The sequence below is a fragment of the Gopherus evgoodei genome, chromosome 2, assembly GCF_007399415.2.
Source record: "Gopherus evgoodei ecotype Sinaloan lineage chromosome 2, rGopEvg1_v1.p, whole genome shotgun sequence".
Taxonomy (NCBI): Eukaryota; Metazoa; Chordata; order Testudines; family Testudinidae; genus Gopherus; species Gopherus evgoodei.
Genome location: NC_044323.1, coordinates 140,099,202 through 140,127,130, shown reverse-complemented (window position 1 = coordinate 140,127,130; position 27,929 = coordinate 140,099,202). Strand labels below are relative to the sequence as shown.

Below are 27,929 nucleotides of genomic sequence, written 5' to 3'. Positions count from 1 at the left end.
CAAAGCAAATTCAATGTCCCTCCCACCGCAGTTGTCACTCAGTACAAGATTCCTTCATGGTGCTCTGTACAATGGTAGATACAACATGGCTTCCATAGTGTTTCTTTGCACATTTTGTTGTCCTAAAGAGCAGTTTGTGTGAGGATTACAAACAGGATGAACCCTGCATGGATATCCCTGTGAAGTGACATCAGACATTCATAATACAAAGGAGGCTGACTTTTTTTTCTTTTAAAACTGATGCTGAATAACAGAGTACTGCTCTACTGCTACTACCATTGCTGGTATGCTCCATCAGTGCCTAGGCTTTACCATATTTCCACATCTTTCACTCTCTTTGAGTATTCTGCACTGTTTGCCACCACTTCCTGCTGGCTATGCACTAATTTGCTTGACAGCCTTAAAATTGATGTTAGGGTGTAATTGCTTTTCACCATGGATTACAATACAATCTGAGGCAGATATTGAGCAGCTGTTAGAGATAAAGTGTTATCTGTAACAAAATAAAAAACATTCAGAATACAAGGGCACTCACATTTTTTCTTAATGGGTCCATTTTTTGAGCAATAATGGCTTTCACGTCAAAAAGATGAAAATTCATGTGTGCATTGAGGAAAGGGTAAGGGTATTCATATCTACAATGCAAGAAATATCCACAGCAAATAAAGTACAACATGAGGGACTGAAGAATTGAACAAAACTAAATGGCGACAAAAAAAATTGTGAAATCTCCTAAATAATGTGACTTTCTTTTCTGACTTCTAGATAGTATCTAGTGCAATGCTTTTATTTTTAAATGATGTAAATTAAAGACAAGGTATATTTTAATGAGTTATAACTTGGCACAGGGCAAACTCTGAAATGTTTATGAGTTTTCTTTGCTGTGTTTTTTAAATAAGCAAATTATTCCCGTTGATGGAGATTTAAACTCTCAAAAGGAAGTTCTATAAATGGAAAGTTATGAACACATTATTTATTAAATAATCAAATATGTCTGACCACACTGACATCTGTTGCTGATGTGTACTGGGATAATATTTCCTCCAGAGCTAATGTTCTCTGGCGTGAATGATGCCATGATCCTTGCTACAGTACAATCTAACATCCAGGAGTAGTAACCATGGGAAGGACTTTATAACACACTAGTTTAATATGAAAGGATGGAACAGCGTGCTTGTTACTAATGTTTGGGGGTTTTTTTGAACTAAGAAAACTGTATTGCACACTTTTTATTATTAATTATTTGTATTGTGGAAGTGCACCAAGGCTCTGGTGAAAATCGAGTTACCATTGTATTCTACAAAAACACATAAGTAGTCATTGGCCTGTCCTCAAAGAGCTTACCATGTAATTGAAGACAAGATGCAACAACGGAGTTTGACAAATATTAAGAAAGAGGGGAGGAAGGATGAGGGTAACATTTTAAGTTAACCATTACTTATGATAAAATGTGTGATGGTTCAGATAGATATCATGGTTCAGAAAAATTTGAAAGACATTTGATTGCTTTTATTTATTGTGACTTAGCCACAATTGGTGAGAATGACCAACAGGATGTCCCATTTAAGGAACTCATTGCGTCAAGCAACCTCAATTCTTAGATTCTTAGACTCCACATATATTTGGTTTAAGGTACTACCAGCTAGACATAAAATCCCAATTTTTTATCTTTTTCCTAGATTAATACATTTCCATTTAGCTGCATTGAAACTCCTGCTGTTTGTTTGTGCCCAGTTTACCAAGCAATCCCAATTGCTCTGAAACAGTGACCAGTTTCCTCATTATTTACCATCCCCCATTTTCGTGTCATCTGTCCACTTTATCAGTGATGATTTTATATTTTATTTCCGGTCCTTGATAAAAATGTTAAATATAGAACCACGATCTGATCTCAGAGGGACCTCACTGGAAACACACCTGCTTGATGACAATTTCCCATTTCAGTTATATTTTGAGACCTATTAGTTAGCCAGGTTTTTTTTTTTAATGCATGGCATGTTAATTTTATGTCATTCTAGTTTTTTTAATGAACATGTACAAACTCAAACACCTTCCAGAAGTCTAAGTATATTCATCAATACTATTACCTTTATCAACCAAACATGTAATCTCATCAAAAAAAAAATTAGTTTGACAGGATCTGTTTTCCATAAGTCCTTGTTGATTTGCATTAATTACATTAGATTCCTTTAATTTTCTATCATTTGAGTCCCATATCAGCTGCTACATTATCTTGCCTGGGACTGATGTCATGCTGAGAGACCTATCGTTACCTGGGTCGTCTCCTTTTCCCTTTTTATAAATTGGCACATTAGCTTTCTTCCAGTCTTCTGAAACTTCTCCAATACTCCAAGACTTCAACGTTAATAGTTCAGTGACCTCCTCAGAAAGCTCTTTTAAAACTCTTGGATGCAATTTATCTAGATCTGCTGATTTCAAAATGTCTAACTTAAGTAGCTTCTGTTTAACATCCTCCTTTAAATACTAGTGGAATGGAAAGTGTGTTATCATCACCATATGATGAGACTATATCATCTGTTTGTTCCGCAAATATGAAACCACAATATTTATTGAACACTTCTGCCTTCTCTGCATTATTATTGATAATTCTACTGTTTTCATCTAGTTTTTGTTTTTGTTTTTTGGGTTTTTTTTGTTCCTAGTATACCTAGACTCCTTTTTATTGTCCTCAAGTCTGTTGGACATAGATTTCCCCTGGCGTCCCCTTCCTTCCCTTATCAATTTTCTATACTTCCTTACTTCTGATTTACTGTCATTATTATCAACTTCCTTGTCTTCCATTTATACAATATATATAATTTTGGAGCTTCTTGTAAAGTGTTCTTAAAAGTGTCAATTATCATTCACAGTCTTCTGATTAAATTCTTCCTCCTAGCTGATTTGGTTCATAATTGTTTATAGCTTTGAGAAACTAGCCCAATTAAAGCATTAAGTATACACATTACAAGTCTGGATTTTTTTTGCTTGCACATTATAAATGTGATCAAATCATGATCAATTATACCTAAGTTACCATTAATTTTTAGTTGTGTAATCGGTTCCTTTTTACCTGTTAAGACAAGGTCTAATAAAGATTCCCCCATGTTGGACACAACACTTTTTGAGTTAGGAAACATAAAAGCTGGAATTTAATTCTATTACTTGATTATAAAAAAAAATCAAATATATTCAAACACCCAATTTTACATTTCACAAAAAAAAGTCATTCACTTCAGCTAATCACAGGGCAAATAAATAGTCAAGCAACTCCATAATATTGCTTTGCTTTACACTGTTGTGTGTAAAAACCAAATTAGCTGTTAAAAGAACACTTTAGGAGAGAAAAAGATTTGTCTTTATTTTAATATAGACTTTGGAGCTTTAAATTTTCCTTGAGCTCCGCAAATAGTCATCACAATGGAAAATTTACTTTAGGGGTCACAGCAAAAATAGAATTAGAGGAGGGATCTGCAAGAAAAAAGGATGGTGCCCTTATGGACTAGTTCACAGAAGACATTCTAGTTGTAAGAGGCTATCCCCTCTTTAGTAAAATAGCTTGGTTTGAGAAATTAAAACTTGATTGAATCCTGGAGATAGGAAGGACTATAACCGGAAGAATCCTGTTTCTGAAAGCAGAGGGCTAAAATGTAAACACTAAGAACTTATCTTCACCATCGCACAACATCAGCGAAGTTGCGCTATGTTGAGAGGCAGAAACTATCTTGGTGGGAAGGTTTCTCCCCCCAACATAACACAGCACTTTAAGTCAATGTAACATACATCATTCAAGTGGGTGATTTTTTCAAATCCCTGAATGACAAAAGTTACATCAAATTAAGCGGTAGTGTAGAGAAGCCTTGACTTCAGGTTCTGTAATAATAATTACAATAGCAAAATAGTGCTCAGCATTTCTTGGGTTTCATATATTTTCATTTTTGAAAACCTTAAGAACTTCAGTTTAAAAGTTCCATCTAATGAAAAACATAATTTATGTAACAAATCAGATGTATAACAGCAATGTATGAATGTATGACTAAAACTTGTTTTTTAAATGTCACTTTCTGATGAGAGATAAGGTGGGTGAGGTAATATCTTTTATTGGACCAACAGCTATTGGTAAAAGAGAGCTTTTGAGCCACAGAAAGCTTTTCTTCAACTCTGGGAAAGGTACTCTAAGCATCACAGTTAAGTGTAAGGTGGAGCAGCTTGTTTAACGTACATAGTTAGCACATATTCTAAGGAAGGATTCAAGGCAGATGCTAACTACTTATGCTAATCAATTTGCTCCATCGTGCATTTGGCTGTGATGCTCAGAGTACCTTTCCCAAACCTGAAGAAGAGATCTGTGTGACTCAAAAGCTTGTCTCTCTTACCATCAGAAGTTGGTTCAATAAAAGATATTACCTCACCCACCTTGCCTTTTTAATATCCTGCGACTGACTCAGCTACAACTACACTGCAACCTTCCTGATGAGTTACTTTGCAGGTTTGTGAAAAAAAAATCGCATTGGTTTTGGGTTCAACTTTTCTCCCCTACTGTCCTAGCTTTTTTGCGAGTATTTTATTTCTGTTTTAGTCAGTTGTTGGACTCCATTGGATGTAGGTTAATCTGAAGTATTTATATGAATATATATATATATATGAACTGGGAATGAACAACTGATAGAGTCATTGATAGCATTGTGAACTGTTAGAACTGTTTGGTTTGCTAGAATCTGGAAACTCTTGGAAGGAGGCAGGGCAACTGATAACATGATTATTAACTTTTCACGCTTCACAGCATTGAATTGATTAAGGGGTTGTTTCTCATTCTAGTTTCAGTACATATGAAAGCTGCCAATCAATATTGCAAATGGTTGATAAATATTTAGTGATTATAAACATTGTTGCATTAGTCACTGATTAAATATATCTGAAGTTGAAAAAAGTAAAAAAAAAACCTCAATGAACTGAAGTAATGAAAATAGATAATTCTAAATAAAAATGTAAAGATTCTTTAAGATCAAATGTGCCATTGAATGATACTTTGTCTTTTGAAGTGGAAAAGCAGAACATTTACTGTTTTTGTGATCCTGGAAGTGAGGCATTGTCTATGCTATTATTTTCTGTTTGAAAGTTGCGATAATTAAAACTCTTGTTCACAGTCTTTCAGCAGCTTTTCAATATCAATTCAGGAAAACTCTTTGTTTTTCTTCAACTTTTAGGAAATGACAAAGAATAATCTGTATGTTCAGTTGGTGATTATGCCAGAAAAGCAACTGAAAGGCAAAGACTGGGACTTCATATCTTATAACTTCTTTTTTGCTAACACTGCCTTCAGTGTACCACAAAATGAGCAATTTAAAGAAATGATTGAAGAACTTTGCCCTAGAGATATCTGTTGAGACAGATTTAAACTCAAAGACCCACTGCTTGATGCTACAAGTGAAATAGCAGAGGAAAAAATAACTTAAGGGAGGAACTAAAGAATCAAGATTAACATCAATACAAGATGGTTGGTTAAACAGACTTTCCTACATTGGCCCATCAAAAAGAATTATTACTAATTTACATTAAATTTGCATGATTTCCACATTAACATTTACATACAATTACCATGCTTATTGCTAACTTCTACATCCCTGTCTCTCATCCTTTCCCTTTGTCTAACTCCCTTCCCCTTGAGGACACTACAGATGAAGCAAAATCTCCAGTCTATGCCTAGGAAGGAAAATTAAGATGTGACTGGCTTTTCTAAGAAAAACACCCCACCACAATACACCTAGGCCTCATCCCTAGTTTTCTTCTCCACTGTGCACCACGTACTCACCTCCTCACACAATCACTTCTTTCTTCTCATAGCAGAATGAATAGATTTGCCTCCCACAAAATCAGTACCTCCCACAAAAATAAATTCTCACCTCTCCCAAAATCAATTTTCTCCACAAAACAGAATTTTAAAAATTCATTTAGGGAAATCAATAATTTTGAAATGAAATTCTGCCAGGTGGGCTGATGGGAAACCAAGATCCTGGATGCCCTGAGAGCCTCAGCAGAGCTGGGAACCTTAGATCTTGAAGCCAGTGCTTTCAGGCTCCTGTCTTCCCTTCAATCTGCCTGGCAGATTTTGGAAGAGTTGGGTGGGCAAGCTGGCAGAAAACCAGGTAAGTGTCTGACAGAAACCTTTCAGGCTGGCAGGATTCCATCAGATCTCTTGCTGGGTTTTGTTTGACCTTTGTTGAAATCAAACCTTCTCCTCAAAATATTTCAATGTTGAGAATTCTGCATTCTCCATTGGAAAACTCTTCCACCAGAGAATTTCTAACCAGTTCTACTTATAAAGTCAGTCACATAGTAGGGCAGATTCTCAGCTGCAGATGAGCTCTAAAATTCAAACAGGGGGACACAATGACATCCTAAGAGCTGCTTTATTTTATGCAAGTTGCCCAGGGTCCTAAGAGGCTGTACCAGCAGTCAGGGATTCCCCAGGCCATACCTTTTTGGCCCAGCCATTCTTCCTGCCTCAGCAGCTAGGATAAGAGTGCACAGCAGCCCTAAGCTGGCTACGGTTTTTTTCTTACAAAGTGATAATCCTCCAGTGTCCAGTTAAACAGAATAAATCAGATTTAACATACTGGATTTGTTTTGTTTTTAATTTCATAAATCTATGAGATTTTTTTACTGGGCATTTTTAGGTAGAGGTTTGGGGATAAATTGAGGTGGGGAAAATAACAGCAACACTAATTTTCACAGTCTTTCCCTCTGCTTCTCCCTCCCTTCCCAAGAGCACAATTTATTTTGTTTTTAATTCAGCAAAACCTAGTGTTAGAAAGGAATTATTAGAATGAACCCCAGAAGCATCTTCCTCTCAAAACACTTATGAGGAGAAGACCATTTGAACATTCTGCTCACAACTTTCCTAGTCGGGCATTCACCTTGCTTAGGAGATACATTCTGTGTCCCACAAGAACTGCTACTGATGCACAATAAATATAGCTTGAGACACAGGACCAAATTCAAATCCATCATAAGCAAGTTCAATTCCCCTTGAAGTCAATTAGAGTTGTGCCAGCTTATGCCAGGATAGAATTTCACCATCAGACAGAAAGACTTTTATTCATACGTCTTTCCATCCATAAAATAAAATCCTCTTCAATGGTGTATTTCTTATTAAACAAATTAAAAGCTATTTCAAAGCATATTATTTATTAAGGAGGGGAAAGTAGCATATAATGTAGATCTGGATGGTATTCAGAGTTGAAGGTCCTTGTATTCTGGAACTATTCAGACTCCAGTTATGGATATTATCCACATCTGATAAATGATAGCAAAACTTTAATCTGAAATGTGTGGTAAATTTTGAGAAACTGATTAAATGTTTTGCAGGAAGAACAAGGCTCATATATGTGAGAAATCCCTCCATCCATATATTTATACTTCACTCCTCACTAGAGAAGGACAGAAATTCCGTTTTCCCAAAGATGTTGGCTTCATTACAGATAGGAAAGAGAAACAATTATTTCAAAATTCACCACAAAGGAATTTTTAAAAAATGTTTCTTGTCGATTTTGAGGATTTTTTTTTATTTTGTACTATACAATATATAACATTTTACAATAAGATATAATTAAAAAAAAGAAGCAAAAATATTTCATTCTCAAATGTTGAAATAGGACATTTTAACATTGTTGCATCTCCCGCCCAATTTTTTTCTACAACAAAATATCAACCCAATATCATGAAGCATTCCATTGTAATATGGCTCCAGCAAAATTTCTCCAAGTTCTACTCATCGTTATAGTATCTTGCTGCATAGTAGGAACAAGAAAATTTTTCTGTGTATTTTTTCATGATGATCTGTTGGATTTTATGATGGTGTTGTACTGTAATTTCTAGCTTACTCAATGTGACTTGTTGCATTGCCTGTGGCTGCCATCTCAGTGGGTGCTGTGAGTTCTAACATCCAAATGAAACCAACACTATTCACTGGCAAGGTGCACCTGGTGTCATAAGTATGACCTGATAAGATGCGAATCCACTTAATCATTGACAAAGAATTTAGAGCTTTCTGCATTACTTTATTCAATTAGATGGTATTCTGGCATTAAAATACACTGTCTTCTTCTTCCTCCTTTCTGGTCATCTTTTCCCTAAATTGATTATAAAAAAGTTAGATCTTAACTTAGATCTTAAGGTGCTTCTCGTATTTTTTCCCAATTTATGAAAAATCTAGATGGCCTGGTGATCTTCTGTGGCCTTAAATTCAATTGACTATAGACTCTCTCAGTTATATGGCTTAAAGTAGAGTAAATTTGGATTTTCACATGCAAAAATAGGAGAATATAGTTAGAGTATTTTCTTGAGATTTAAAGTGCTGCTAAAGACACTATTCCAATACTTCTATGCCACTGAGGCCTTGAGCTAACATATTGAAAAATTGGGTCATGCATCTGAAACAAGATCCTGTAAAATCATTGGCCTGAGATGTTAGATAAATGATATAGGTACATTTTTACCCATCTGGATAGTAAGGTTTTCCTTGCATCAACCACAGTATGTTTTTTTCATGAAAAGATGGAACAAAAATGCATGTATTTCAGTATTGTTAAAGATCATTTATTTCTAATAGTGGAGTGGTGACTCAAAAGTTCTTGATCTTCCACCCCTTTGTATCTCTAAAAGTCTTCTATTATTGTAAGAATGTATAACTGTCAAATAAAAGCCTGAAGAACAGAAATGCTGGCTTTCCATGGCATACCTGCTCCTTCAGGATGAGGACTTCAAATTGCAACCAAAGTCTACTTACTCAGGGATGCATGTCAATGGAAGGCACATGCATTTGAGGGAAAAAATTGGTCTAGCCCTCCATACTGAGTATAGTCACATAGAGCTACTTATATGAGTAAAGGCATCAGGATTGAGCCCTAAGATTATTCCATTAGCAACAACATAGCTTGTCAAAGGAAAGTGTGCAATGTATGACAAAATAAAGTATTTTTGCTAGAAAACAACCAAGTTTTTGGAACTATTACTTAATGAAACACACTTTCATTTTCTAAGACCTTTGATCTAAATTTTAACTAGCTACTAAAGAAAAAAAAGAAAAAGAACTGTCAAAAGAAATTCAGTACAGGTCTGTCGCATCTTATGTGCATTTAACATGCGCGATTTCCACTTTACGCAGTTGGCAAAAACAAAAAAAAAAGAGAAAAATAACAATTTAAATACTGTAGTGTTTCTGTAGTGCAGGCAATTCCACCTGCCATTCAACTCAATGTAATTTTGACTATACGTGGTTTTCGCTTTGCACTCTAACTGCGGAATGGAACCCGCGTAAGATGAGACTCGCCTGTAGTCTCAAAAAACTGACCTCCTTGAAATTGAAAATATTCCCTAAGTATGTCTAAACATTAAAACCTAAATATCTGAATTTAGGCTGATCAGATGAGGCTTTTCTAGCCTTCTTTCATTATGCAAGGCCATTTCAATTATAGGTAAGCCTCTTGGAGTTTACTACCTTTTCAAAATGTAATGTAGAGAAATTAACTGCTCCCAAAAGTTTTAACAAGGGCTGCTGTAGTATGAGGCTGCTTAGTTTGCTGCAGACTTCAAGATTATAGATGATCTGAGATGCAATTTTATTATTTACAATCTGGCAAATAATTTCCTTGATTGCTTACAATCTGGCAAATAATTTATTGTGGCTACCTTTAAAAAATCAAATCTTCCTCACAGCTCCTAATAAAATATAATAATCAGAAAATATTGTTTGCCTTCTCAGACTCCACTAATTATAAAATAACTGATGTATTACATTAGCTTTAAAATAGCATTTCTCTTTTTTTGCTTTGCCACTCTTGTATAAGTGGACATTGAGACATGCCTGTTTACTTCAGCTTTTAATACAGACAGTACCCCTAAGAGCCCTAAAAGTTGAAACTTCAAGTTCAATGTGGATGAATCTACAAACAGTTGGACACGTATCAGTCTACAAAACTGAGCAGGAAATCTCATCAGAAAATATATTTCCCTCCCTGGATTTCTGTCATTTCTGCGCAGCAATTTATTCAGTTTTATCCAGAAATACCTTAAGAACAGTCTTTCTTTTACACTATTTTGGCACTTGAATTTCCAGTCCCACCAAGAAAATGAAAGTGCAAGGTGAAAAATATTCAGTCAAACATTTCAAAAGCTAGTAAAGTTTCGGTTTGAATTCAGTTTGAAAAATCAGTAGGGATTTGGGTTGTAGGACTCTTATCTTTCAGACCTGGCTCTCCTAATCGTGGTGTCTGTCTTGATATATTTAATCTCATGTTACTCTAGGGTAAGCCAAACTAAAACCAGTTATGGCTGCTGCTGTTTATCTTCTACTCTCTTACAATTTGGTACTGAGTCCTAAAAGGGTATTTAAACAGAGTGCTGGTGTCGAGTGTCTGTCACTTTGATTTAACAATTGTTTTCCCTAAGCATTGTTAGAGTGGAAAAAGTGTCAAGTGCTTTTGCATTTCATTAGTAGAGACAACACACTGAGGATGCTATATACTGGAGACATTTGTCTAATCAGTGTCTTGTCTCTCAGAAAATAGGTGTTTATGGATAACTGTAATTCTGGAAGTCCCCAGTATGCAGTCTTGATGATAAGGAAAATCTTTGTAGCAAGGTCCTGACCCATATTAAAATATTGTAAAGTGTGGATGCTTTTAGCTTGCTCCACAGTATGAGTCCTAAAATATTTCATTTGAGAGAAATCAAGCTAATGGGCTAGTAGTTTCATGGGTTGAATTTGGCTGCACCCCAGTAGAAAATTAAAATAAGCTAAGGTTAAAGATTGTGCTGAGGTCAGGTAATATTTGGGTCAAGTTGAAATTTCAGCACATTTACTTTTTAATTTTTATTTCAGGTCATTCAGACTGTCAGTGCCACTGACAAAGATAACTCTGCAAATGGGCCAAGATTCCATTATTCTCTTGATGAAGGCCTTTCTTTGAATCCCAACTTTACCCTAAGGAACAATGAAGGTAAATCAAAGACATTAATCTATAAGAAGTGGGACTCTGTTTTGTTTGGGATGTCTCATTGAACAAAACAACTGTGCTCTGTTTCTACATAATTCTTCTCAGGAGGTGAAAACTATAATCTATCAATGTTCAACTGGCTGATTCCAAGGACTCCATATTTGTGCACACTGCATTGTGAGCTATGAATAACCAGGACTATGTTTCAAAAACAGTCTTTTAGAAAATGCTATTCCATTTTTATATTCTATTCTATTTTATACCCAGCATGTACGCTTTGTAGACTTTTAATCCACTCTTTTTGTTTGTTTGTTTGTTTGTTTTTAAATATGAGTTTGAGAAATGTGTTTCAGTCTCAGTGCAGTTTCTAGTTGATTATTATAAAGCCACCACCACTACAGCAGTATGAATTGTCACTATGGCATGGCTGGCATTCTTACAAGACAAACCAAGGACTGAAGGAAAATGAACTCCCTCTGAGTCCTAGAGGTCTGTATAGTAAAGGAGGGCCTCTGGCGCTGCTTTGGGAGTGATATGACTCTGCACTATTCCGCTACAGAGCTGTGACTAAATGATGCACTCTAGCCCTTTGCCAACTTGGAGCTTTCATTCTGTTCAGATCATGATGGAACATTGTATTCAGGGATGGGAGATCTACCCTTGAAATGAATGCAGAGTGTACTTGTGTGCCTTTATATTTTGAACGTTGAAGAGACATTCAGATAAATTCACTGAGTGTTTGAATGTTTTCATGTTTGGGATCACAGCTGCACTCATTTCAATGCACAGAGCTTTAGATGTTTGCCTGCTCTTCTTGAATGGATATATTTAGATCTCTGGATCTTCATATATTATTAAACCTTTGGAGAATTTGAACAAATTGTATGCTCTAAACCATACACTTGTCTGGCCACCAGCAAAATATCAATGTTCTAACAATTAAGGGCCATAATGTGGCTTGGACTACATATTCACACATATGGATGTGAGGGAGAGTAAGAATTTTCCTTACTTCCATGTGCACACTATCCAGAGTTTGGGTGCAGTTGAACTGGAATAAGCAGTTGCTGCTGGCCTACTATAATCCTTGGAGCATATGAATGTGAAATATGAACACCTGGAGTGGAGCATTGACTCCACCACCACCAACTACAGCTGATATACGGAATGTCATAATTTGCTTTTGGTATAGGACAACAGCAAATGATTACCACTCTACAACAGGGAGAAGTAGAAGGGGAAATTGTGCCTCCAAAGGCTGTCTATGAAGCACACTGCCTCCTTCAGAGCTGTGCTGTTAGGCACAATCTCGCCCTGAAATATCAATGGAAACCATATACAGTGTATGTGCAATATGCAGTTTTCAAACACTTGAAACGTTGGTATTTCTAAACCATTTTTTTTTCAGACTTGGCTAAAGACACACCCCATGCACGTGACAACTTTGAACTTTTCAAACAAAATCACACTAAGCTGTGCATGCACAAAAGAAAGATCAGAAAAATTTAATACATTGGTTTTGTTTTAGGACCGGATACATTTATAATGGCTGAATATTTGGGGATTGTTTAGCTTACAAAAGAGAAAAAAAATCAGTGTTGGGGTCAGAACAAGCTTGTGGAAAATCAATTCAATAATGTTTTTCAAGACTGTAGAATTAAAATGTCTCAGTGAGAACTGTGCCGTGTCACGGCAGAGCTACAATATTTTGGGACCTTTGGGATTTTAACATATGCCCAAGTATTTCTTCTGTTTGCTTTGTTTCTTTTAGAAGAAAGCTGAAACTGCAAAATTCAGCTCTGGATTTAAAGCCTGATGCACTATTGCCTTAATTCCATTTTCCACCCTTTGACATCAGTGGGACTACACCAATTTAAAACTGAAGCTATGCAGTGGTGCTTCAGCCCACACTGGATTTTAATCTCTCCTTTCAAAACTCTGGCATGTTTGGAGCCAGGATTTTGGAACAGAGATAAGGAGAAATTTAAATGTGGAATTGGGTTTGGATTCCTGGATCTAGAAGGGAAGCTGGGTGCTGATACTCCTGCTTATGTTGAGTACTATCATACTTCTCAAGTAGATTCATTGAAGTTGATTGAGTGTCCTCATGAAATAAGTACTAGTCAGTGTGAACAAGGGTATCAGAATCAGGCCCAGAGGGATCAGAGTTTACCTCCACCAGCAAGATTATACAGTATGCACACACAAGTACAACAAAGAAACGACAAAATATTGCTACACTAAAGAAAATTTCATGAAGTTTAGTTAATCATTTAATCCTGCAATTCTAGAAAGCAAGAACAATGAAAAATGCCTTTTCAATTATTTGGGAGTTGGGCCTGCATAGGGCTATTTGAAAATTTTCTGCTGCAAATATTTTTGACGGAAAACTAGGTTTTCAAGAAAATGATTTTTTTCTTTTTCCTTTTTATTTCGTTTTGCAAAATATGCTACTTTCTGAGGAAAAGTTTGACTTTTTGTCCAAAAAATTGAATTACCCCCCGCACTCTCCCCCTCTGCCCCCAAAATATTTTGTTTTTCAGTAGAAAACTGAAAATATTCAATTTGGAAGACCTATGTGGTGCCTCATGGGACTTGTAGTTTGGTTTCCTCATGCCCATATTCTTCTCTATGTCTTCGGGGTCCCCAACCAGAGTACATGACTCAAAATGCACCACAGCCAGGGACTCCTGTTCTTCATACGTGGGCTCAGCAAGAGAAGAGACAAAGGTACATCATGGTAGATATAGTCTAGCCTGGCTGATGGAGAAGGGGAGCACATGGGTTACAACTCCCATGAAGCTGTGCAGTGGCATTTCTGAGTCAAAAATTTTGGATTTCATCTGAAAGTTTTCAGGTGAAAATTTTGGTTTATAGACTTCTGCCAAAAAGTCAAAATTTTCTGTGGGGAATAAAGAATTCTGAGCTGCTCTAGTCTTCTTTAGTCTTCCCACTTCATTCTGCATAATATTGCCAGCACTGGGCATTATGGTATCAATTTGAAAAAAATATTCTCCTTAGGGTTTTGTTTCTCTATTTGTTTTTTTAATTTATCAGTAATGTCTTAACTTGGCATTTATTACCTACTATAGCATAGTTACTATCATTTTTTTTGCAATACAGATGCCTTTTCACCCAGTTTAAAATCTGCTCGTTTATTCTGCCAGTGTGAATCTGCTCTTTATTATGAATTTTGTGCCCATCCAAATTGTCTCTTTTCCCACTAATATGTTCTTGATTAGCATGCTTAATTCCTTTTATGTTTTTTTTTAAACCTTATCCTTTCCTCATGAATTCTAGTATAAAGAGAGCCTTTCCTATGGATCTTTCCAATCCTATATGGAAGGTGATCAGTCGGATGCCCTGATTTCTCTGTGCCTCAGTTCCTTCATGGATTTTGGGATCTGTACCTGGGAAGGAAAGGGGTCAGTGAGAAGAAGGACATGCCCTTCTCCCAAAAGACAGCAGTAGAAAAGACATCAGCATGAATGCATTCTACATACAGGGGTGGCTCCAGATCCCAGCACACCAAGCACGTGCTTGGGGCTGCAAGCCGTGGGGGGCGCTCTGCCAGTCACCGGGAGGGCAGCAGGCAGGCCGCCTTTGGCAGCTTTCCTGTGGCGGGTCTGCTGGTCTTGCGCCGGAGGTCTACCAAAGCCGCAGGACCAGTGACCGGCAGAGCGCCCCCTGCAGCATGCCGCCGTGCTTGGGGCGGCGAAATGTCTAGAGCCGCCCCTGTCTACATAAACTGTTTCTGGAGTTTTTTCCTGCTGGAGAAGGCTCCTTACAGGAGTTTTCACAGTTAGAGACACCCAGGGAAGTCTTTGCTGCAGGACCACACTGTCAGGGAGCCAAAAGAAGGGGGGAAGAACCTCTTCAGAATGCAGAGCTGGTTGACAAAACGTTCGGAACATCAACAACATTTTTTTCTTTGCAAAAAGCTCACACCGTTTCTCAACTAGTTTGCAGAATGTTTGACTTTTGGGGGGGGGTCGGGGGGGCTGGAGAGGAGAGATTTCAATGAAAATGTTTGTGAGAAGTCTGTCTACTTCAAGCTGTGGTGACAGTCCAGGACTTCTGTACAGCTATATAGGTTGATATGGACATAGCCACACACATGCATACAGAGTCTGTCTGTCTGTCTCTACGTGTGTGTGTGTGTGTGTGTGTGTGTGTGTGTGTGTGTGTGTGTGTGTGTGTGTGTGTATACAGAGAGAGAGAGAGAGAGAGAGAGAGAGGATTAGATTGATAGATCACTTCCTCTCTATTTCAGTTCATGCTGTAACCTGAAAGCAGAAGTTATACTGCCTTTGAAACAGTTGGGAGAGACTGTAACCTCTAGAGGGAACATCACTCAGGTTTCAGGGAACTTTTAAGATTTTCAGGCCCTTTAAAACACAACTTTTTCTCTCATAAGATTTACAAATCCTACTGGCTGCCCCAATGACTCTGGTAAATTCCCTGCAATGTAATTATTTGTATCACAGAATGAACGTGTTCAGCCATCTGTGCCAATATAATTTGTAAATTCCCCAAGTCTTCACTCACTGAGACTGGTGACTTCTGAAAGTCTGAAATTGGGCTTAACATCCAAAAATGTTCAACTCCAACTAAGTAAAGATAGACTTATGTACTAATTATCATTGAGGATCGATACTGAAAACAAGTTTGAAGATTTTCCACAGAGCCATTTTTTAGTTATGTGGGAGGTTGGAAGTTACAAGTTTGAAGCTTTTCCACAGAGCCATTTTTTAGTTATGTGGGGGGTTGGAAGTTACATGCCTTTTCTATAGCTACAGCTTGTTTGCTATTGTTTTTTCAACAAGATATTTTAACAGCAACCGCAGGAGAGGAGCTGCCTCCAGATAAATACTGCTTAGGTGGCTCCCATTACCGTAGTACCTGAGCACCTCACAATTTGTAATGTATTTGCCCTTACCAGACCCTTGTGAGGTAGGGAAATACCATTTATTCCCATTTTAGAAATGAGGAACTGAGGAACAGAGACACCAAGTTATTTATGTGTTGCTCCTCTCTCTATTGCAACGCCTCAGTGATTTAGGGGCTAAAGTCCAATTAACTTTCAATTAATCTTAATGCAAGTCTACCCTATAATAAAAAGATTTCTGGCACAGCTGCAGCTGGCCTGGGTTATCTGAGTCAGGATTGTGGGGCTTGCGCTGCAGGACTAAAAATTGGAGTGTAGACATTTGGGCTTGGGCTGGAGCCTGGGCTCTGAAACCCTGCAAAGGGGGTGAGTCTCAGAACCCAGCCTCCAGACTGAGTCTGAAGGTCTGCACTGCTATTTTTGGCCCTGAAATCTGAGCCGGGGGCTACTCTAGGTATTTTGACGCCCCAAGCACTGCAGGCTGGCTGCCCTCAGCGGCACGCCTGCGGGAGGTCCGCTGAAGCTGTGGGACCAGCGGACCCTCCGCAAGCATGCCGCCGAAGGCAACCTGCCTCCCGCTTTTGTGGCGACCAGCAGAGCGCCCCCTGTGGCTTGCCGACCCAAGCATGTGCTTGGCATGCTGGTGCCTGGAGCCGCCCCTGATCCGAGCCCCTTGAATCCAAATCAATTGACCTGGGATCTGAAGCTCAGTGTCTTGGAGGGTTTGGGGGCAGGGGTGTAGACATACCCATAGGGTCCCAACTTCTGAAGTAACTTTTTAAGATAAGACTTAGGTTCCTACATCAGTTAGGCATTGTAACACTAAGTGAATAAATACCAAGTACCTTTAAAATTCTGGGCCTAACAGAACTGTGTTCTCGAGTTCCATGCTAAAGCTCTATCCACTGGGCCATCCTTTTCCAATAATAAATTAATGTTGTTCTGTTGATTACTGAGCTTATATCTGTATCATTATTCCAGGGATTGTGCTCACTTGTAGTCTTATGTTGAGTAGGCTGCAAAGTCACGTAATGCTGGGATCAAGGCTGGGATCAGCATATAGCAAGCAAAGGAAAGTAAAGGTTCCAGGGGCACCTCCTCATGCTAGTGTTGCTGATATCAAACAGCTTTGTTTTCTCCCAGATAGAGAAATCCACCTGAACTTTCAAAATTAATTCTGTAAGAGCACATATTGATGTTATAGAAGATGTAACACACAAACACACCCACATTTTTACTGCTCTGGTAGCACTAATACTTAGTGAATTGGCACAAGAGAAATAGATGTTATTTTTAGTAGAATAGCACAGGAAGAAATCACTACTTTATGGTAGAGCTGGATGGAAAACCGAAAAGCTAGCACAACTTATAGAACTATTACAAATACTCACTGCATATTTCATGAAATCTGGACCTTTAAAGAACATATATTTGCTGAATTAGCACGAAGGGAGAAAATGTAAAACTATCTGGGAAAGGAGAAAAGCATTAGCACTAATGGTGATAACTGTAAGACTGAGCTCCAGAGCATGAGGGGCATCAACAGGGTATATACCATCTTGCTCAGATATTATCACACCACTGAAAAACATAAATAAAGAGGAAATCTGCTGCAAGTGCAAAGGGGGGCAGAAGGGATGGTGACTTATGAGCCATGCGGAGAGTTTAGAGAAATAATGTATCAGATATCAGGAGTTTTTCCATGGTGAGCGGGAGAGAACTCATACAGCTAAACACTCCTCAGAGCTGTGAAGATCCCTACTCTTTTCACTCCTCTCTCTGGCCAAAACATTTCTTGACTGAAAAAACCTAGATCCCCCTCTGCTCCTGAGCTGACCAAAGGGGATGCTAAAGAGTGACACAGAGGCTCTTCATCCCTTTGTTTGAGTGGGGGCACCACCCCCATCTGCAACTCACAATCCCTGCTAGCTGAGAAACAAATTACTGAGTCCTAAACTCAAACTCTGAACTGCACTGTGGCCGTGCATTGTGCCATCTCTACTGGAGCGGCAGACCAACCCTGTGACAGTACTTTTGAAACTAACCAGAAAGAAATGTTTTTCCCAGTGTTTATCAGTGAAGAAATGAAATGGAAATGCCTAAGAATATAGTCCTACGTAAACAAATTAAGACTCAGAAATTGAAAGCTTGGACACCAGAGGACACTATGATGGAGGTAGATGCAGGTTGCTTGAGCTCTAAAGCAGCCAATGGGGAATCTCCAAATATCGTCCCCTAAAACTCACCATCCAACCCAGAGAAATATTGCTTCCAACTGGGAAGCCCCCAAGACATCCTTTAGTTCTGCATCTTCCTCTCTGAATCAAAAACACAGGGAAAAAAGTAAAACAGAAGAAATCTGCCTCCCCACTTCTACAAACAGAAAGAGAGATTGGGTAGGCCTCTCAGTTTCTAGTTGCTTTAATTCTAAAGCGAAGGGTGTTGCTATACTAATACATAAAAAGTTGAATGTTAATATTTTGATCATTGTGTCTGACAATGAGGGTGGATTTCCTGTCCTTAAGACTGAAATTGGCAGTTTTATAATCATCTTTTGCAATCTCTACAGGCCAAACCTGGATGATCCCAATCTTTTTTCATAAATGTTTTATGAGTATAAATGCCATGGGGCCACCATAGTATTATTATAGCTGGAGATTTTAACAAAATTCTAGATCTAATCCTTGATAAATGTTCTCCATTTCCATATAAAAAACATACATGGCTGATTTAGGATGACAAAATGTTTGGAGATTGGGTATTCCTACAGCCAGAGCCTATAGGTTTAGAGTGTTCCTTGTTTTGTTTTGTTTCCTGCAGCTCATTCAACACATGTAAGATTGGACTATTTCTGACTTTCACAAAACTTGACCAATTCTGTCACTGATTGTGGCACTGATACTATTACTGTATCTGACCATGTCCTTTAGGTCCCCATGGTATATAGCCCCCCAACTACAATATGGAGATTAAACACATCTCTGCTGTTTGATACATCATTTGCTAACTGTATCCAGCAGGAGTTAGAATTTTTTTTAATATAAATGCTCCACTGCTTCATCAGCTGCCACACTTTGGGATGCCTTTAAAGCCTTCATCAGAGGCCGCATCATCTCTTATGCCTCCTTTAAAAAGAAATTAAGATAACATAGAATTGATGCCCTTTCAAAGGAAATTAAGGCCTTGGATGTAGACTGCATCTGCCTCCTTCCCAGAGCAACTCAGAACTCTCATTCATCTAAAATATGAAATCAACAAATTTCTGTCCCAAAAGGCTGAGTTTGCTTTCTTCTGTTTGAAGCAAAACTGCTGGGAATCTGGCAAGAAAGCTAGCAAGCTATTGGCATATAGATTTAAGCTAAAGGCTAACCGAAATAAGATGACTCTTATTCATAATAGTAGCAATAAATAATATAAAACATCAGATATTAATGAAGAATTTCAACAGTTTTATTCAGAACTATATTTAGCTGAAGACAGAATCAGCAAAGATGCCCTGGATGGCTTTTCTAGTGTATTGTCTCTTCCACAGATCTCTAATTATCAGAAGTAACTTTTAGCTGCACCCCTAGAAATAACCGAACTAATGCCAGCTGTAAAAGAAATGAAAGTTGCAAAGATTCCTGGTGCCGCTGGATTCCCAACTGAATTTTACAAAACAGTTCTGTGTAACTTTAATACTCAGATTATTGAACATGTTCAGTGAGGCCAAGAATGAGCAAACTCTCCTGCCTACTCTAAAAGAATGATGTAATTTTCAGATATTTCTAAACCTGGGAAAGACCTTGGTGTATGTAGAAGTCACAGGCCAATTTCTTTAATAAATTGTGATGCTAAGATTTCAGTGAAAGCTCTTGCTATGCGATTAGACGAAGTTGTCTCACGTTATACACATAAATCAGATAGGCTTCCTTCACAATAGACATGGCTCAGATAATTTGTGTCATATGATTGATATTATTGCTGCTTCAAGAGATACTAGGTTACCCTTAGCTCTTGTTTATTTTGATGCCAAAAAAGATCTTTAACCACATAGCCTGTGATTATCTTTTTCATGTGAACATATAACATAAGAACATAAGAACGGCTGTACCGGCTCAGACCAAAGGTCCATCTAGCCCAGTATCTGTCTACTGACAGTGGCCAATGTCAGGTGCCCCAGAGGGAGTGAAGCTAACAGTCAATGATCAAGTGATCTTTCTCCTGCCATTCATCTCCATCCTCTGATGAACAGAGGCTAGGGACACCATTCTTTACCCTTCCTGGCTAATAGCCATTTACGGACTTAGCCACCATGAATTTATCCAGTTCCCTTTTAAACATTGTTATAGTCCCAGCCTTCACAACCTCCTCAGGTAAGGAGCTCCACAAGTTGACTGTGCGCTGTGTGAAGAAGAACTTCCTTTTATTTGTTTTAAACTTGCTACCTATTAATTTCATTTGGTGACCCCTAGTTCTTGTATTATGGGAATAAGTAAATAACTTTTCCTTATCCACTTTCGCAACATCACTCATGATTTTATATACCTCTATCATATCCCCCCTTAGTCTCCTCTTTTCCAAGCTGAAGAGGCCTACTCTCTTTAATCTTTCCTCATATGGGACCCTCTCCAAACCCTTAATCATTTTAATTGCCCTTTTCTAGTGCTAGAATATCTTTTTTGAGATGAGGAGACCACATTTGTACACAGTATTTGGGATGTGGGCATACCATGGATTTATATAAGGGCAATAAGATATTCTCTGTCTTATTCTTTATCTCCTTTTTAATGATTCCTAACATCCTGTTTGCTTTTTTGACCGCCTCTGCACACTGCGTGGACATCTTCAGAGAACTATCCACAATGACGCCAAGATCTTTTTCCTGACTCGTTGTAGCTAAATTAGCCCCCAATGTGCTAGCAAAATTTGGATTTGGTAACCAATTTATTGCTTGGATTAAACTTTTGTACTCTAACTCGACTTCCAGGGAAGTGACCAAAGGTATTTTTTCTGCCCCATTTCTGTTACAGAGAGGAACGAGGCAGGGCTTCCCCCTTTGTCCATTTCTGTTTGATTTAACTCTAGAAGTTGTAGCAAATCAGTATATTTATGATATCAGGGTGGGGAATAACAGAGTACAACACTATGCTCTATGCAGATGATGCTCTTGTATTTGTATCTAAGTCCAAAGTTGTTATTCCTAACCTTCTAACCACTGTTAAAAAGTTTGGACACCTCTCAGGATATAAAATTAATTGGAGTAAATCAGAAATCTTAGGCATTAACAACTACGTCCATAAAGGCCTTTTCTTAAATCAGAACTGTCAATAGCAGTCATTTTACATAAAATATTTAGGAATACTGATTATACAAATATAAAATATACAAGACATTCTTAAGATATAGAGAGAACCAACAATTGCCCAAGTACCTAACGATTTGAGGAGATGGGACTCCTTAACCCCTCAGATTGTGGGGTAAAATTAATATACTGAAAATGAATGTCCTTCCTAGAATTTGTATCTTCTGAGAGATCTCCCTAGTTCTATTCCTCAAACTTATTTTAAGAAATACAAAAATATTTTCAGAATGTTCCTTTAGGGTGTAGGTAAGAAACCAAGACTGGTTCTGAACAGCTCCCCCTATCTCTGGGAGGGTTTGGCTTTCCCAACTTTGAAAATTATGAGCTCTCCTTTTTGTTAAGCCAGGCATCTTTGGGGCTGTCAGATATGGCTGCACAAAGTGTTCAGTATTCTATGATTGTATGAAAATTGGTCAATCCTCTCCCCATTTCAGACACTGTATAATTGAATTATTATGGATTTGAAGACTCCAGAGTTTCCACAATAACAGCTGTGAAGCAAGCTTTGTCAAACTTGGCTAGAAAGTTCTTCTTCCATGCATTCTTCCATAAAGAAGTGGTCCCATACCGCAATCTTTTTTTTTAAATCAGTGGCAAAACCTTGACTGGGGTGGAGTGGATGGTGACAGGAATTATGATTGTTTTGCAGCTAATAGGCCAAGGATCAGCAATCTTTGGCACTCGATGCATCAGGGAAATCCGCTGGTGGGCCAGGGTGGTTTATTTACTTGCAGTGTCTGCAGGTTCAGCCAATCACAGCTCCCACTGGCCGCAGTTTGCTGTTCCAGGCCAATGGGGGCTATGGGAAGTAGCGTGGGCTGAAGCCCTGATTGGTCTGCGTGCCAAAGGTTGCCGATCCCTGTAATAAGCAATGAAAAATTTAAATTATTTGTAGATTTTCAGCACCTTATAGACTAACAGATGTTTTTGGAGCATGAGCTTTCGTGGGTGAATACCCACTTCCTCAGATGCATCATGTTTGGATTGAATGCATTGGGAGCTCCAGAAACTCCAGAACTTTTATTACTTTGGAGGAAACCTCCTAGGTTTACTTGGCCAGCAGTATCCTTTTTCAATTTTCTGACCCAAAAAACTCTGCCAAAGATTGATAATTGGAGCATTGCTTGGAAGAGAGATTTGGATACACAACTATCTGTGACCCACTGTGGAAAAGCACTATATAACAGCTAGGTATTACCCTTATCAATGTTTCCCCCATAGTAATAATGAATATTAGAATATATGGACATGCTGATGCTCCCGGACCCTCTATTCCATCACCACAAGATATACCTACAACCTCCTTTGCTTGTATTTATACCTGTAAACCTCCACTGGGAGAAAACAATATTTATTTTTTGTACACATGGCTGTAATTTTGCTTACTATTATAGAGATCTTAGACACATTCCAGCTAGGGTTTTATCTAGCTATTCCATACCATAGGTACTTTTAGAAAGATATAAAATACTCAAATGATCACGATCAAGGGCATTTCTAAATTAGAGACCTTGCCTCTAACTGCTTTTGTGTTAAAACCATGCCTCTTGATGGTTGCTATCTTTTTTTAAAATACTTAAAAATGAAAAACTGTTAAAAAATGTTGTTGAATTCCATTCTTCCAACTCTTTGGTGTTTATGAATGTATTTTATACAGTATAAAAATGTCAGCTTCTTATTTGCGGGGGCGCAGGTTAAACTTCATTCTTTCAAGATTTCTTCACTCTAGCGTTACATCTGCCAACTTTGTCCATGACTTTTTTATTTCATCTTCTCTCAACCTGTCATAAACAGATAGTTAAGGGTTAATGTCTCTTTTACCTGTAAAGGGTTAACAAACAGGGAACCAAACACCTGACCAGGGGACCAATCAAGAGACAAGATACTTTCAAATCTCGGTGGAGGGAAGCCTTTGTTTGTGTTTTTTGGGTTTGATTTTGTTCTCTCTGGGTTCTGAGAGTAACCACACGTACCTACAGGCTCTCTAATCTTCTGTTCAAATTTAGCAAGTACAAAAGGTAGAAAGGCAGTTACAGTCTTTTTAATTGGTTTTCTTTATTTGCAAATATGTATCTGGCTGGTAGAGTTTTAATGTGTATTTGGCTGGAAGTATTTTAAATTGTATTTCTGCTGATGGAGGCTTTTTTCTCCAGTTTCTATAAGCTGACAGACCCTGTAACTTTTACCATCTAAATTGCAGAGATAACTTTTACCTTTTTCTTTCTTTTTTTTATTAAAAGTTTTGCTTTTAAGACCTGTCTGATTTTTTCCCCTTGTTGAGGCTCCAGGGAATTGAGTCTGTACTTAACAGGGAAGGGAGGGGAGAAGGGTGGAATCCCTTTATTTTAGATTCACGGAGCTTGAATCTGTATTGCCTCTGAGTGAGGGAGAAAGGGGAGGGGTGGGGGGGAAGGGACATTCCTCCCTGTTTTAAGATTCAAGGAGTTTGAATCACGGTAATCTTCCAGGGTAACCCAGGGAGGGAAATCCTACGAGAGGCACAGGTGAGGGAAAGAGTTTACTTTCCTTGTGTTAAAATCCAGGGGGTCTGGGTCTTGGGGGTCCCCAGGGAAGATTTTGGGGGGACCAGAGTGTACCAGGCACTGGAATTCCTGATTGGTGGCAGCGCTACAGGTTCTAAGCTGGTAATTGAGCTTAGAGGAATTCATGCTGGTACCCCAATTTTTGAACTCTAAGGTTCAGATTGGGGAAAGATACTATGACACAACCTTGCCTCGTTTTTTTTTCTTTTGACATCTTTGTGCTTTTTCAGTTTGGATTTTCATCTTCACAATAGATTTTCCCCTGTCTGCAATTATCTGCTGCCTTATTTCATATCAGATCTCCTGTTTCAATATTCTTTCCTTCACAGTTTTGCCAATAAGCTTCCATGATTAAATTATTTCATCATTGCTAGGTTGCTACTCAGGTTTTTTTTGTGTGACTTTAAACCCTTTCTGCTCAGGATGGCTCACTTTTTGCTCTTGTATTAGGTCTCTGATTTTTCTTTTCCTTCACAGACTGCATTTTTGTCACTGCTGCTTTAGCTGCATGCATCAGATTGCTCACTCTAGATTAGATTTATGTCGGGAAAGAAAGGAGGATGTTATGCTTTTCTGCCCAGATTTAAAGACTAGGCCTCTTTTGGATGTCATGCCAGGCAGATTTACATGAGCAAATACTGTAGGAACTTATTCTGTCTAAATTTACACAGAGTAACTAAGCTTATATGATGGGGCCTGTAGACACCATCACAACAGAATAATAATGAATCACAAACAGAAGTAAAGGGCCATCATCAGTATTCTTAATATCACTTGCTACTACATTTTTGATTAGCTTTAGAAGAACTGAGGATAACTTGTATTGGGATGAGCATCATGACTGATGCAACTGTTGATGTTCAGTTGATGGATATGGTGTTACTTGTCACCAAAATGGAATTGCACTACAAGCTTTAGTCCTTATATGTATTCTTGATATTTTTACTTTATTATATTGTCTAAATAACTTTGTGGTGGTGTTTTCTTGACCCATTTTTTTACAGCTTGAAATCAAACCCTCCCTAGGATTGGCCATTCTAGTCTAAAATTGTTTTGTCTTTGTGTATATAACACTACATCCTGAGATGTGCTGAGTACCTGCAACTCCCATTGACTTCATTGCAATTCCAGGAGCCCAGTGCCAGGATTTGGCACTTTTTTAAAAGTCATGTTGCAAATTAAAATACTTGCCTACATTTTGGTTATGCTGTTTCATCAGAAGAAAATTCTGGTTGATAGAATGCAATTCAGATGGATTTTTAAGGCCTGATATTGCATTCTGAAAGATACAAGTTCTGAAAATGTCAAATTTGTTGGCTCTTCTGTACGATGATCCTCTTCACATATTGCAAATCTAGCTCTGGAGTGGTTTGCAGATTTACAATACAAAACACATGGGGTGAAATCCTGGCCTCACTGAAATCAATGGGAATTTGACATATTAAGTAAAACATTATTGTATAACATTGTACTTTGGGGTATGAAAATTACTAAGGATCTTGTTCTTGGTGTCAAGGTCAGAACAAGTTAACTTGAATTATCTCAGATATGGGCTGAGTTATAAGGTCAACAATGACAATGTGTGAAGTCCTGTCCCCACTGAAGTCAATGGCAATTTTGGGAACTGAAGTCAATAGGAACTCAGTTCATATCTCTGTTTCTGCTTCTTTAAAGTATATCTTCTTTACATCCTTTACCAATCCATTTTGTCTGATCGTTGTGTCCGTTTCCTATGGCATACTTGCACTGGACAGCCACACCACATTTACAAAATTACATATATCATACCCTAATTCAGGGGTTGGCAACCTTTCAGAAGTGGTGTGCTGAGTCTTCATTAATTCACTTAAATTTAAGCTTTCACATGCCAGTAATACATTTTAGCATTTTTTAGGTCTCTTTCTATAAGTCTATAATATATAACTAAACTATTGTTGTATGTAAAGTAAATAAGGTTTTTTAAAATGTTTAAGAAGCTTCATTTAAAATTAAATTAAAATGCAGAGCCCCCTGGACCAGTGACCAGGACCTGGGCAGTTTGAATGCCACTGAAAATCAGTTTGTGTGCCTACTTCAGCATGCTTGCCATAGGTTGCCTACTCCTGCCCTAATTTCTGTCTCACGTTAACCCAACTAAGCCCTAAAGAACCTGCTTTGAGGAAAGGAAAAAAAAAAACAAAAACACTTTGTTTTCACCAATCTATTGGCAAGGGAAAAAATCCTCCCCCTCCTCCCCCACCGCCCTGAGAAAGGAGCAACTAGTGCAATGCCCACAGCAGAACCTTACCAAACCTGGTATTTTACCACTTTAATGGTGGTAGGATGGGTGCTGTTCCACTGGTCTAGGTAAAAGAGGGCTTTTTCTGCACCAGCATGGATCTATACAGCCCCCTCTCTCTTATGGTCACCTCTGGATGACGGGTCAGAAACTTCATGCTGCCCTGGTCTGCTGCCAAAAGTCACTCCTTTGCTTTTCTAGTCCTTAAAGGGGGCACACTTCTTTTCCAACAAGCCAGACAACAGCCCCCACTGTTTAATGAATGATGAGGTCAATATTATGGTCTTTTGTAGCCAATGCAGCATCAGGATACCCCAGCTCCCCATCCATACTCTAGAATAAAAGAACTGAGATTGTTTGTGAAAAGCATTTTATTAAATGTAAAATGTCTTACTTACATGTATCAAAGAACAAGCTCTTCCAACCTCTTGTCAAATAAGCCTTATGAATCTTCCAATTCTTTTAAAATTAAATTGGCAGAGGCCTGTAAAACCTGTGAATCTGTGAACTTGATGAACCTCTTTCCATGCCATAGTCTATGAATAGAATCTGCTGGTCAGTACTCACCCTGCTCTGGGGAAGAGGTCTCTGAATATAATAAATGTAATCTGAATCCCAGTGACATCTAATTTGATCTTTTCAATCAAGTGACACAAATGTATCTCAAAATGAGGGGAGCTGCAAAATAAGGTGGAAATAGCATGGACTTCAATGGTGAAACAGTGAATATTAGTCGAGGGATCTTGATTTTCTTTATAAAATGTCATAGCTGCAGAGTCTCACACAGTCTACTTCCCAGACAATGCATGAAAAAACTAAAATATTATCAGCTTATTTGGAGATGTCTTAAATATGTTGGTATTGTATACACTTTTAGGTGTATTTTCGAATAAGGTCTGTGTCACAAAATCAAAAGCAGCTGAACAGATTCGCTGTATTTCTTGTATAGTATTTCTGTTAGGGTTTTCTTGCAGACTATTTGACACCCTTTTAATTATTGCTGAGGGGTTTTCATTTATTTTATTTTAAATGTGCAATACTCTAGCACTTCAATAATGGAGGGGAGAGATTGTATCATTATAAATATTCTTTCCAGACTCTCAGGCTGTTTTGTAGAAACTATGCTATTAGTGGGTGTTAATGACTTAAAAGAATGATCTATTTGTGTTGTTATACATGGGGCCTGATCATGGATTTGTGAGCAACAAAGCAGGCAGGCAGCATACCACTAAAAGAGTGAGAGGAAGTCTACTGGGCAGCCAGCCCAGAGTATAACCCACAAAAGTGCACCTTGATCTTTAAGTGCAGAAGGAGACTTAAGAGGCAGTTTTATATATTGCAACCAGTAGAAATGAGGGAGACAAAGATACGTGTATTTAGCTAAGTCATCCAAGAAAGCACCAATAAGCACAGTGAATAGGCCACTGGACTGGGACTTGGGAAACACATTCAGTCACTGGCTCAGCCACAGACTTGCTGTGTGACTTTGGGTACATCAATTAATCTGCCCTTTGCCTCAGTTCCCCACATGTAAAAACGGGATAATATCTAACCTGACAGGGTGTTGAGAACGAAATCCATTAATGATTGTCAAGCATTCCAGTGCCATGGTGATGAGGGTCACATAAGTAGATTGATCTTGCTGCAGGTATGGATGAAATGTTAGGATAGAGAGACAGATGAGATCAATATTTAAAATATTGGCACAAAGAGCTTGATAGAGAAAGGGCTGGCATATTGAATCAAAACCAAGTAAGTAGTACCTACCCAACCTAGCCATACTCATTACCCCTCCCCACCATGGAAAACAACCAGCCATGTGGGCTGGAACGTGCCATCCTATCTCTATTCCTGCACCTGTGTCCATTTTTCAGTGACATCT

At 38.2% G+C, this 27,929-nt stretch overlaps 1 protein-coding gene across 1 annotated transcript in view; it reads left to right on the top strand.

The window, feature by feature from the left end:
* Positions 1-27,929, top strand: part of CDH18 (cadherin 18) — a 1,009,618-nt gene that overhangs the window by 974,165 nt on the left and 7,524 nt on the right. The window contains 1 exon segment of the mRNA XM_030551747.1: positions 10,880-10,997. Within this exon segment, the coding sequence (XP_030407607.1) occupies positions 10,880-10,997 (118 nt within the window).